General features: G+C 40.8%; 1 protein-coding gene across 1 annotated transcript in view; it reads right to left on the reverse strand.

Moving 5' to 3' along the window:
* The window catches only part of LOC116819391 (uncharacterized), a 64,161-nt gene that overhangs the window by 30,182 nt on the left and 20,241 nt on the right, over window positions 1-13,738 (reverse strand). Inside the window, exons 11-16 of the mRNA XM_032771089.1 lie at window positions 10,483-10,551; window positions 8,234-8,302; window positions 5,838-5,906; window positions 3,048-3,116; window positions 2,299-2,367; window positions 2,149-2,217 (exon numbers count right to left, since the gene is read on the reverse strand). Coding sequence (XP_032626980.1) covers window positions 2,149-2,217; window positions 2,299-2,367; window positions 3,048-3,116; window positions 5,838-5,906; window positions 8,234-8,302; window positions 10,483-10,551 — 414 coding nt within the window. The remainder of the gene's footprint in view (window positions 1-2,148; window positions 2,218-2,298; window positions 2,368-3,047; window positions 3,117-5,837; window positions 5,907-8,233; window positions 8,303-10,482; window positions 10,552-13,738) is intronic.

Here is a 13,738-nt window from a genome sequence, read left to right on the forward strand (position 1 = left end):
TTGTATAATAAAATTAGGGGAAAAGGAGTGTTAAATGTGCAAGATATGGCATATCAATGTGGTTTCTGATAAGTGGGATGCTACCGCCGTATGTATACTCATGACGCCAAAAAACAGGAAGAGTTGGAACAACATTCTTCATTCCATCGTTTAAGAAAGCTGTAAGACTATCAAATTTTGTAGATGTTTTGACAGCCGAACAGGCATGGATAATGCTGGCATTAAATTGGATACAGAGGTGTGCCAGCTGCCATAGTCATCCTGTCGATCTGTTATCAAGACTACTGGTGATCAGAAACAGCACATCAGATTTCAGAAACGATATATTTAAGGAAACGTTACTGTTAACAGAACTGATGTAGTTGGGTGTAATCATAATAATAGCATGGATTCCAGGGCATGTAGGGCAGTGGGCAATGAGCTGTCAGACCAAGTGGCAAAAAATGCTGTCAAACATGAGCAATCTGATTTAGAGATCCCTTTAAGTAAACTGGAGTTTAGAAAGCTAATTAAAAATGACTCAGAGGAATGACAAGAAATATGGGCAAAAGAAACGAAGGGAAAAAGATTCTGTGAAATGTGCCCAAGATTTGAAAATGCTGATATACTCCAAGGCCTTGAGAGAGAATTTTAACTGGCCATTGTGACTTAAATAGTAATTTGTGTATTAGATGCAAACATTAAAGATGGATTATGTTGGCCATGCAAGGTCTAGTAAACAGTTGATCATCTTCTTTAGGAGTATAGAGCATACCATTGAAAGGGGGTATTATATGAAAAACATAGAGGCCTTAAAGTATTAACATTTATACTGCAACATCTAGTAAAAGCATCAGAAAAATGGGTCCCCATAAAAAAAATTGCAATTATTTTAGAATACTGGGAGAGGTGAAAGACTTTAATTCAAGAATTAATCTATAGCGTCCTGAGTTTGGCGGTCATAGACTCAGCAAGTGAGTCTGCTGCACTATAGCAGCAGAAGAAGAAATGGCTGCAGACTGTGGTCACTCTCTGATGGATAGAAAAGGTAGGAAGCAATCCAGAGAGACAGCAAGCAGTCTGAGGGAGTAGATCTTGGCTGTCCGCCACAGGGTTCCTGGGCTGGAACTGAGAGTAGAGGAAGGGTCTATTTTCCTCTACCAGCTACCAAGGAAGGTTGGTTGAAACTCCCTAAGGTAAGATGTATAAGGACCTCAGAGCCCAGAGATAGACCTGTTGTGAAGGCACTGGACTATAGCTAGGTTGGACTCTTACCCTGGAAGGAGTGGACTAAAACATGACCTGAGGGTCGAGCTGTGGGAAGAGAGACCACTGCAGAGATGGAGCGACCAGTGATGGGGGTACCATATAGCTTTGCTGCCACTATGCCACACCTGGCCATGAGGAGGTGCTTCTGTGGTGAGTGAACCCCTTTACAGGCTCATATTTCTTGCTGATATTGATATTTCTTTTCAGAAAGCCCCTTTAAATCTCCTGTCCCAAAAGCTTTCATGGTGACCTCTTTCACGAGCAATTCCATCTCTTGGATGAACTCTTCTGGACTTCAATTTTGACACCTAAGAATGTGATCCTAATTAAACCTTGTGCTGCTTTCTAACATTTCTAAATGCACAACATTAGATAAAATATAGGGAGAAGCAACCAGCACAAGCAACAAGAACAGAAGGTAGTCTGTAAGACAATGACATGCTGCTCTGGAAGGGGTGCAATGCAGTCAGGAAGAGGGATACTGCTGCATGAGCCCTGGTGCGATGTTCAGTCAAGCATAAAATATTCTTCTGGAGAGACTGGAAGAGATCAAAAGTGCCTGCAGCCGATGTAAGGAAGTGCAAGTATGAAGCAGAGAGCCCCAGTCTCTGGCATATAGAGTCGCAAAAGTTTCCTTGATAGCAGCAGGCCATAGAAAGAAACTAGGCACATGGCATTTGTGTGGGTTTAGCAAGGCCTTGTAATGGGTTAGGGGTCCAAATTTCCTACAATAATATTAATACAAAAAAGTAATAACTTATTGTAGCTGAATCAGTGTACCTATTTACTTTCAATACTTTATTAAGAATCATCATAAAATTAAGCCATTTCTTATATGAGACATTTAATGCTAAAACCAGAAATTTCCATTGTACCTCTTACATCAGTGAATTTCCTTACCTTTGATCCAGGTAGCCCTTGTCCAGGTGGCCCTCTTGGACCAGGAGGTCCTTTTGGGCCTTCTACCCCCTGAAAAGATTTTAAAATTAATCTTTAAAATTAAAATATTCTCCCAATATTACAGAAATACTTTAAAAATGAAAATCTCACCTTTTCTCCTTGAATCCCAATGCCAGATAACCCAACAGGCCCAGGTAAACCAGGTGGGCCAATTTCACCCTGTTGAACAAAGTACAATTGCTTAACTTTGTAAAGATATGGAAACAATTTGGGTCAGATCCTCAGCTGGTGTACACTGGCATAGCTCCTCTGAAGTCAATGGAGTTACCTGAATATACACCAGCTGAGGCTCTGATCCTACACCTTCCACATTTCTTTTTCTTCCACTTGTGTTTTATAGCACGGCAGACTCACTTGCTGAATCTATGACTACCAAGCCCTGGAATCTCCACCACTGGAGATTGTTAAGGGATGGTCTAGATGGCGCTTCGTTCTGCCATGAGTGCAGGGGACTGGACTTGATGACCTCTTGAGGTCCCTTCCACTCCTATTATTCTATGATTCTAAAGAATCCATTTACACATCTTTGCATATGCTGGTCAGCTGCTGTAAATGACTGTTACAGTCTCTTTCCCCCCACCCTCTATTCCAGATCTTAACTTTCCCACAGAATCAATCACTTTTTGTTCCGCCTCACATTTTACTAAGAAGAGATCTTAGAATTGGTTGGGGCAGTTTATTGGCTATAAATCTCACCACAAAATAAGTATTGTGTGGCTCCTATTGTAGATATCAAATTCTTTATTTTGCTTCATTACATCTTTTGTAACTAATATCAACACCCACTGCATTCAGATTCCTTTGTGATTTGTTAACTGCCTGACATATTTACTGCTCACCTTTTCACCTTTTATGCCAGGCCCTGGCTGGCCACGAGGTCCTTTTGGACCATCAAAACCACGCTCTCCCTATATGAAAAAAATTACATGATGTTAATTTCAGCAATCCATGGTTATTTACTCTTTTCCGTACAAATCAGAGAAACTAGTGGTAGCATAATGATGGAAATCAAAACAAGAACAAGAAGGCATTGACTGAATTTCTTTGTTTCTTAGTGTACCAAAGAGGTCTTCTTTTCAGACGAGAACACTTGTCAGTTTGAGACTGATCACAAAAGAGAAACGAACAAGCTTCTCTTTACCCTTCTTTCCATTTCAAGCACATTAGGCTTAATTCTGCTTCCATTCAAATCAATGGTTTAAATGTCAGCAGGGCTAAGCCTCATGACCTGCTCAGGGATGGATTCTGCTCATTTACTCATGTGAGTAGTCTTGGTGAAATAAGGTAAGCAGGATTTGACCCTCATCGTTTTGCCTGAATAAGGATTTCAGCACTGAGTCCACATTGCGTCATTGTTTAAATATAATAATTTGAGAGTAGCAAATGGCTTTCTCAGTATGGCAGCCAAGCATTAGTGATGGAAATGGGAGGTGATAAGAAATAGACAAGGGATATTAGTGAAAAAGGCTTTGTCATACACACAAGGAATTTTTTAAAGAACTACAAAAGGAGGTCTTAAGGAAAATGCAACTTAATAAGGAGAAAGATTGAATTTCCTTCTATTTCTATTACTAAAGCATATAGGGGAAGCACTCAGCTATTGCAAATTATCATAGTTCTACATAGTGCAGTCAACAGAATTAAAGACCTTCCCCCACTAATCAAATTTCACATTTTAGTTTTTCTTTCTTTTTTGAAATTTCCTACTTAAAATAGCATTCCTTTCCCCTACTACTGTAGGACATCTGCATATGTTTTCCTCTGACCAAAGTCTAATCTTTTAACAAACAAGCTTTCTTAGAAAAAGCAATTGTATAGTTTATTTTAGATTTACAAATCAACTTCTAAAATACATGATTTAATGTCAGAGACCTGACATACTTGGCAACAGGACTGGAGATTATACAATAATATAGAATCTGTTGATACATGTTTGGCTTTATTTCAAATTGGCTGTAAAATATAGTGCATTTTTGTAGGTATAGGAGTGCTAATAACCCTGCTGTCCTGGCCAAATTCCAGTTTGGTTAAAATACATCCATTCTGCTTATCTAAATTCTCTCTGTAGCTTCAGTTAGATGCATTCTTCACTTCCTTAACCTTTTGCGCAGTGTTGCTTGGCACTGTTAAATAGTGGCTGTATTTCAGTAGTGGTGAAGTGATTTCTGTCTGTGTTTTCTTAAAAACATTTTAGTCTTTGCTATGTAAATGTAAGTGATCAACATTAACAACATCAGAGAACTTCTACAATTCTTCCTGAAATATATATCGGAAATTGCGATGAATTTAAGTAAAAATGATTATTCTGATAGCAACAGCCAAAACCAAACCCAGTTATTGCAGTATTGGGCTAAACAAAATCCTAGAATGTTTTAGCATTTGTGGACATACCTGCAAAATGATTTTTCACCACTCCTCCAAACATAACTGACATCTAACTACCATGATCACCACTAACTATGCTCAGGATCACCTTGGAGATTTTGAGGGGAGTTAGTTCTTTGGGATATACCTCAACCTTACCTGACTCATTTCACATCTTAAAATGTGGGAGAGGGGAACTCTTTAGGCCCTCTGCCTGCACTCCAGAGGAATCCAGCTGCTCATGCTCGGGGCTATGCATGGCTGTCAACATTTTTTTAAAAGTTCTGCAAGGGATAATTGTTCAAGCACATTGGGAGTTTGGGAGTCACGAAGTCCCCAACCACTGGAGATTTTAAGTGAATTCTGGTGACTTCTAGCAATTGTAGAGAATTTATACATAATAACTACATAATCATTAAAGTTTACCCAGGAGGTATTTAAGATTCAGTCTCCATTTATAAAATGGGGATAATAAAGCAGGAAGTTACATAGAAGACCACAGAGGGAGTCAGTTTCAGGACAGGGCTAGAATGTGGGAGTCCCTTGTGAGGGACTTCATGCTATTTAGTTGTCCCTAGACTTCATGCTATTTAGTTGTCTGCTGTTGTAGCCAAAGATCACGCTGGCTTGTCAGCCTAGGAGCTGGCTCAGCTTCAGGCCAACATCTGGAAGAGAGCTAGCAATGTTTCTAGTGCTGTCCCCTCATCAATGAGCTACCATATCTGAATGCCAACAACAGTAGCCTGGGAGGCATTGCCCTCAGCTGATTTGGGGTTCTTCACAAACTCAGGGACCTGTGGCCAAGCTTTTAATTAACCCTAAATGCCAGCACTGGATGAAGGTAAAGGTTTAAAGTATAAAGATTTAGGAAAAATCAATGACAAGTTTTCACTCTAGGGATCACTTTAGATTAGTCTGTTTTCAAGACTATACTCCAAGATAAGGTGCAAGAGGCTATTTTAAAATTAAAGCTCCAATTCTTTCCCCTTTTAAGGTCCCTCAAAGCAGGAGGGAGAGGCCACAAGCTGTGGAGGCCACGAAGTGCAGCTCTGATTAGAGGTAACATTCTGAGCCACTGGCTTCAGTGAATTTGTACTAGTTTAACTGAGTGGCCTATTTGCCCCAGAGAGTTAGTTTGCAGGCTAATCTGACTAGCTAATTTGTTTGCCATAGGTCTGATCCTGTATGCATTGAAGTAAATGGAAAGTGGGTCACTGGTTTAAATGCGATCAGGATTAGGCCTTATATACTATCTGTTACGGTACCTTTGGTCCTGGAAGCCCTTCACCTGGTGAACCTCTTTCTCCTTGAATCCCTTGAGGTCCTTGAGACCCCTGTTAAAATAAATTTAAAACAGCCTAGAAAATATATCAAATATTCAAACTGATAACAGAGCAATAAGTCTTGCTGTTGGTCTTTAAACATCTCTTTGAATTGGTACATAGTTATAACCTGTTCAAAATACGGTAACGTGATAGTCCCAATAAATCAAAAAAGAAAGCATTCTGGCCTGCAGCTATGACATGTTACATAGGATTATCTTAGTGGCTTACTTATGAATCATTGAAAATTCCTTCACTTTACTCGTCTTCTTAATTCTTCTCTCCCTATCCTTTGGTTCATTTTGGAAATTATTATTAATGCTTAATTAACATTTGAGCATAATATACTATGCAGAGAGAATCAGATTAAAGGCCACACAAAATAATATGGAAGAAGGCTTATGTGAAGAGAGCTACGACTCTGTGGTATGAACAAAACAGCAGCATACTTGCTGGTGGGAGCATCATCTAGCAAATATGAGTGGGCAAAGATTTGTGCTAAAGACAGGTCCAGAATCTTCATATATTAGGCCTGTTATACAGTGGCTCCCTGTGTCTGTCTGCCTCTCAACTGTATTCTGGGAAAGTGGCAGGCACAGAATGACAGATTTCAGAACGTCAGTAAAGTAGAATCCATAGAAGCTAACTGTGGTTGGAGAGGGTCCTGTGTTACAGCTTCGGAACTATACTTAACTTTTAGGTGCAGAAAATCCTACTGCCTTCAATAATAAAAAGGAAACTTCCCTTCAAACAGTTGTGTGTTTCAATTTTGTAATTTTTTTTCAGGTTTCCAAAAAAATTGACCAGAATTATGATTTGCCAGAAGAGTTTACAGTTTATAAAGGGCTGGAGACAATTTATTGTTAAGTAATGATAGTAAAGCAAGAAGGCCTGCAAAAGAAAGGAGGAACCCTCAAAAGATTGAGGGCATTGATTCTGCTGTGCCTCCAGTGTGGCATTCCCAGTGAGAACTTTGAGCATGGAGCATGAATCTGGCCCTGAGACAAATATTGAGCAGAGAGTTCTATTATTGCTTTGCCAGGAGTCACATGTATGGGTCAATGAATTGTTGCCATAATCTGCTTCCAAGTTCTCTTCTATGTACTAGGATACCCTGACTGATGTCTGTCCTTTACCTAGTACATTGTCTCCTGGTGCACTGGTGCAGCTATGGTGGCTGGCATATGGGGGTACTGCCAAGTCTCTGTCCATTCACCACCTCTTGTCGTCCACATGATCAGAATGGGGATGTATGACCTCCACAGAGACTGCTCTTTCCCATGTAGCTACCTGCAGTATAGGTAACTAGCACAGCTGATGAAGGGAGCATCTTCATACCTTTACTGATTGACTGACTGTCACTAGTGTATAATTTAGTAAAGCTGCTTACCCTGTGGATTCAGAACCCTTCAGCAAGAAACACTCATTCTTCTGCATGAATTTCTTTTCAAGCTGGGCTGAGTTCAGTTTATTTCTCATCAAATACAGTTTTCTCATTTTAAAGAGAAAATTTTGTATGAAAATAATTCTTACAAATTTCTTCCTGTTCATGGGGGAAAAGCTACTTCTGAATAATCCTAGACTATATTCTCACGGTTACAGTGGTATAACCTCATTGAACTGAAGAGAATTTAGCCCAGAGTGCATTGAACAGCTTACTAAACCATACTGATTATGAAAAGGGATTATACTTGACTCTGAAAAGTGACTCTGTAAAAATCGTAAAGTGGGCCCCAGGTTTGCCTAAAGTGTACTCAATTTACAAGTAAAAAGACATGTAGAGGGAAGGGCAGGATTCCTCATTGACAACCCTACAAACCCATTCATGCGTGGTTTTTTTCTTCATCAGTCATTGATTTTGCTGACCAAATTATGATTTTTAGGGAAATGTATGCAACCTGAATGCCTTTATGGGGATTGCACAGATGCACTTGTTTGGAATGTAACAAAGGAACTGGATTGATGATCCACAAAAAGGAACAGAACCCAGATACCTCTCTTAGCTGTGCAGGCTCTGTAATATTAAGAGGTATGAAAAGCAGCAAAGCCTTAAGTCAGCAGATATGGCTTTGAATACACGCAGGAGCAGATTTTTTTTCAAGGAAGAAGATGCCATTTTTCATAGTTACTTCATGAAGTAGAAGCACAGTTTAAGATAAGGAATTCGAGATAGGTTCTTCAAACAACCAAGGGTGATGAAAGTCATAGACAATTTCATGTGTATAAGAGAGAACTAATCTAAAGATGAAAAGAGTTGGCATAATTTAGCATGCAAGTACTTGTTAACATGTGGGCCTTCAGAAGGCTTCCCTCTCTCAGCTTTCAAATACAGAACATACCGGTAGTCCTGGCTCACCAGCTCCAGGTGGGCCAACAGGGCCTGGTCTTCCTGTCAAGCCAATGTCACCCTTCCAACAAAGACATATTTTAAAAAGCTTGTTTTTTATGTATTGGTATTTGCATTTGCACAATATATAAATCCTCTTCAATCAGGTATCCTTTGTTTGGGTGTTTAATCTACCTGAATATAAGTGAGACAAATCCTAATTTTCTCACCTCCCTGGCAACACATAAGACCCAGTAGATACATCAATAGCTTGCTTATAACTGTGGATATGATTTTGTTATGGTAAACTTGGGCAAAATTCATGGAACAGTCATGGTAAAAATGTACAAAATCGGGGTATGATCCCAGTGGGGCTGAAGCTGAAGCCCGAGCACTGCTGCAGGAGATTGAAGCTGAAGAATTTGTGGACATGTTAAAGTCATGGAATCTGTGACCTCCGTGATCAAATCGTACCCTTTCTTATAACCATCTACTAGACCTTATTCTGACATGCTTATAACCGCCTCTAACATATGTAGCTGACAGACAGACACCTACTTAAGGTTTCTGGATCCTAGCAGTCATTGCTCTTGGGCAGAGACCTGTGTGTCTCTCCCTCCTGACTGGCATTTTAAGGCTGCACAGCTCCCTGCCTTACACTGCAATATCCCCAGTTGCCTAGGGCCAGTGCCTGTGCTTTGCTTACTCTTTGCAGGCTAAGACGAGTGTATTACCAGCAGTTACAAGTTACCACCCATTGCTTTCTAAGCAAGCACCTTTATTCTTAAGGTAAAACATTACAGAGAGAACATAATAAAAAAAAACCAATAAAAGTTCGTAAGCACATTCTAAAAGCTTACCAGAGGTCACCCCATCAACCTTATGGGGCCCTGGTTGGTCAAACTCTTTCCAACCCTTTTGCAAAGGCTGGGGCTCTTGGACAGAAGGCCCTGTCTGTTTTCTGTATCAGAACGAAGGCCCGTGTCAGTTCAAGCTCATCCTTATCAAACATCCTGCCTTTGTCCTCTAGTCTCTGGAAAACCCAGTCTGAATCAGTATATGCAAACCACTCCAGAAGGTGGTACCTCTTTAGAGTTGTGATTAAGGTGAAACACAAACTAAATCTTTCACTGATTTTTAGTACCTGGAGGAGCTGTGGTAACCCTTCCCCATGGAGCAGAACACAATCCTACATAAACCATTCATAGACTTAGTACAACATGGTCCCCAAAGATATTGCTTGCAATATCTGCCACAATATTGCTTTGCTTTTATTTTAGAAAAAATGGTTTTCCTCATATAAACTCCATTTCCAAACATGTTTTTGAAACTGAAGCTTGAAATTAAATTTGGACAATGATTCAGACCTCCAGGTATGCATAAGACACAGCATGCACTATGAGTTTTTTGGTAAGTCTGTGTTTGATACTAACATTTTTAAATTATGATTTTTGATGACAGATAATTGATAAAATAACTGAATGGAGAGTCCTTGTGAACCTTAACTCAGCAGAGTTTCAGCAGCTGAGAGACTACAGTTTGCTCTAGAAAGAGATGGTGATAGCAATCCCAGTACAGTATAAACCCGACATAGCCCTCATTCAGAAGGCTAACATTTTGTTTACAGTTAGCTCGTATTCTTTGTCCCAACTATCTGGACCACCAAGTGTGTTCAGAACAGAATATTATTTTGTTTGTGACAATATGTGTGTCTCTATATTCAATTAGTCATGTATTCCCTGGTTTTATTTATACCAATACTATTAAGTGGTGGTTGGTTTTTGTGATTGTTTTAATCAAGGGGTAGGCAACCTATGGCACGCGTGCCGAAGGCGGCACGAGCTGATTTTCAGTGACACTCACACTGCCCGGGTCCTGGCCACTGGTCCAGGGAGTTCTGCATTTTAATTTAATTTTAAGTGAAGCTTTTAAAACATTTTAAATACCTTATTTACTTTACATATAACAATAGTTTAGTTGTATATTATAGACTTACAGAAAGAGACCTTCTAAAAACATTAAAATGTATTACTGGCAGGCAAAACTTTAGAGTGAATAAATGAAGACTCAGCACACCGCTTCTGAAAGGTTGCCGACCCCTGTTTTAATCTATGAACACTTTGAATAACTTTGCAGGTATCACAGTCTTAACGTTTATTGTATTTAATCCAATGATATATGAAAGATGTATATAGTCAGCTGCTGTTGCTTCTGTTCTTTTACAAAGGTATGCACAGTATACTGTATGACTAGCATTTTTACCTTTGGGCCAGGCAATCCTATTCCAGTTTCTCCAGTCAATCCAGGTGGTCCAGGGAGGCCTCTTTCACCCTTTTTAAAAAATAAAAAGGAAAGAATTTTGCTTTTAAAGCATTTTAAAGCTTTGTAGGTTTCTAGAAGAACCAGACACATGCAATTTTTCTAAAAAGCACAAATTTTGAATATTAATCACAATGGTTTTTTTGTTTCTCCTGTTAGGAATTGCATATTTCAAACCCACTGGTATTATATTACATTGTTGGTGACCCAATCCACTGCCTTCTCCCCAGGCCCTTTTAAGTCGTTCTGTGTAAAAAGCTAGCTATTTCCTGCCCTGGTGGTGCAAGCCCTGGCAGCTAGATTCAGGCACATGGGTCAAAATGGGATTGCAAAAGGCATTAGAAAAAAAGAGAACGGTAGTGAAATAGATTAGATTACCTGGGTCTTGAGCTGGTCATTCTTTCTCATAGGAGTCGAGCCACTGAATTCAATGGGATTTTACATGATTCAGGCTTATTCATGTAGGTAAGGGTATGCAGGTTTAGCCCTAAGAGCTCTTTCTTATTTCTAACATTTATGATTCAGTGACACTGTGGTAGCTTTAATTCTGAATCTTCTTGTTTTTATTACCTCTGTGCCTCAGACTGTTATTTTAAAGAGTGCTGAGTGCTTCTGGTAATAAAAGCCAGAATTTAGCATTTTGGATTTATATAGTGAAAAGGAAAACTTGGTCCACAAAATGTTAGCATTAGAAAAGGGATGAAGCACTAGGAGAAAGCGGGCACTTTCTCAATATTGTTTATGGATTATACTCAGAAACCCACAAGTTTCTAACATAAAAGTTAGTTAATTAAATGACTGAACCTTGGAACTCAGAAGTCTGATCCAAAGCCCACTGAGCTATATGGAAAGGCACTTACTGGCTTCAGTCAGCTTTGGATCAGGTCCACAGTACTTAACGCTCAAGGACCAGATTTTAAAAAAATATTTAGGTGCTTAACTCCCACTGATAACCTGCTTATTTTTATACTTGTCTTCAAGCCTGCGTTTAAGGACTTTATCTTGCTCCTATTGCTGTCAATGGCAAAAACTCCCATTGACTTAAATGGTGACAATGTAACCCCTAACTGCAGGATTGGTAGCTCTGCAGAAGACTGGAGTCCTAGACACACAGGAACTGCCATACTGGATCAGACCTGTGGTCCATCTAGTCCAGTATATTTTCTCTGAGAATGGCCAGTACCGGATGCTTCAGAGGAAGCTGTGAGAATCCCACAGGAGACAGATGTGGGATAATTTGCCCGTCATTAGTTCTCCTCTGATCTGTAATTGATAGAGATAGGTTTACATACTGAAGCATGAAGTTTAATATTCCCTCCAACGTTGTTATCGTAATTAATTATAAACAGCTCTAGATATTCTTAGCCATATAAATGTCAGAAAACTTTTTGAATTGGGCTCAGTCTCTGCCTGTGACACAGTGCTGGGAGTCTAGAGCTGACCCAGGGCTCCTAGTATTAAGGTACTAGCTATTCCCCCTTGGAGTGGATTTAACTGAGGGGAATGGGATGTTCAATGGCTTACTTAGTCAGGAGGCTGATGAGCTAATGAGAACAATCGACCCATCAACAGATAAAGGACAGAAGGAAGTGCAAGGGAGGAGGCTGACAGGGGCAGGGGACACAGAACCTCAGGATGGTGAGATCTTGCCTTTTACGTCCCTGGAGAGTAGACTAAAGGGAAAGTTTACTTCCAGTTGTATGCTGTAGCACAGAGTCATACTGGTGGAGAGGACCCAATAAATAACACATTAGTGTCAGAAACTTAAAAGCATCCATCCTGATTGTGGTGGTCCAAAAGGAAGAGCAGGGAATTTGTGATATTACCCTAAAAGAGTTCCTTGAAAGGTCAAAAGACTGATAATGTAAAAATAGCACCTTCTTAGGCCTGGTCGACAATTTTAGGTTGAATTTAGCAGCATTACCTCAATTTAACCCTGTACCCGTCCACATGACGAAGCCCTTTTTTTCAACTTAAAGGGCTCTGCAGCAGGGAAGAGGTGAAACCCCTTGAATGCCTTGCTAAAATGCCTTGCTTTAGGGCAGAGATGCAAAGCAGCCACCAGGGAGCCCAGCTGCGGGCCCCAACGAGGGCAGGTTCACTGCAATAGACTGAGCTAAGCAGTGACAGCTGGGCTGAAGGCTGGGAGGGCTATAAAAGCCCTGAACCAAGCTCAATCAGGAGGCTAGCCTGGGTGGCAACAGGAGGCTACTGCTCTGTCTCCTCACCACAGGAAAGGAGCCTCAAGGGCCAAGAGACCCTGGAACGGGTTGGAAAGGGGAAAATTGTTGGGGGATAAAGGGGACTGCACAGTGGCACCGTAAAATAAAGCACAAGGGTGAAACACCAGAAGAAGGCGTGAGGACTCTTTTATTTTACCAGCCTCAGCACAGGGCACAGGGCGAGAAGGCAGAAACCTGTGCGGACCCTGTGACAGGCTCTTAAAATCTGTTTCTTTACTCCACCCCTGACAAGGGGATTAGCGCTGAAATTGGTCTTGCCGGATTGAATTTGGGGTAGTGTGGATGCAATTTGACGGTATTGGCTTCTGGGAGCTATCCCAGAGTGCTCCATTGTGACTGCTCTGGACAGAGCTCTCAACTCAGATGCACTGGCCAAGTAGACAGGAAAAATCCTGTAAACTTTTGAATTTCATTTCTTGTTTGGCCAGTGTGGCGTGCTGATCAGTATAGGTGACCATGCAGAGCTCATCAGCAGAGGTGACTGTGGAGTCCCAGAATCGCAAAAGAGCTCCAGCATGGACCGAATGGGAGATACGGGATCTAATCACTGTATGGGGAGACGAATCTGTGCTAGCTGAACTCCATTCCAGTAAATGAAATGCCAAAACATTTGAAAAAATCTCCAAAGGCATGAAGGATAGAGGCTATAACAGGGACCCACAGCAGTGCCGTGTGAAAATTAAGGAGCTCAGGCAAGCCTACTGAAAAACTAGAGAGGCAAACGGCTGCTCTGGGTCACAGCCCCAAACATGCCGCTTCTATGATGAACTGCATGCCATTCTAGGGGGTGCAGCCACCACTACCCCAACCCTGTGCTTTGACTCTGTCAATGGAGTAGAATGTAACACAGAAGTGGGTTTTGGGGACAAAAAAGACGATAGCTCATAGCAAGGAAGTGGAGAAACCAGTCTCCCCAACAGCCAGGATCTGTTTCTCACCATGGACCTGGAGCCAGT

Source organism: Chelonoidis abingdonii, chromosome 10 (genome assembly GCF_003597395.2).
Source record: "Chelonoidis abingdonii isolate Lonesome George chromosome 10, CheloAbing_2.0, whole genome shotgun sequence".
Taxonomy (NCBI): Eukaryota; Metazoa; Chordata; order Testudines; family Testudinidae; genus Chelonoidis; species Chelonoidis abingdonii.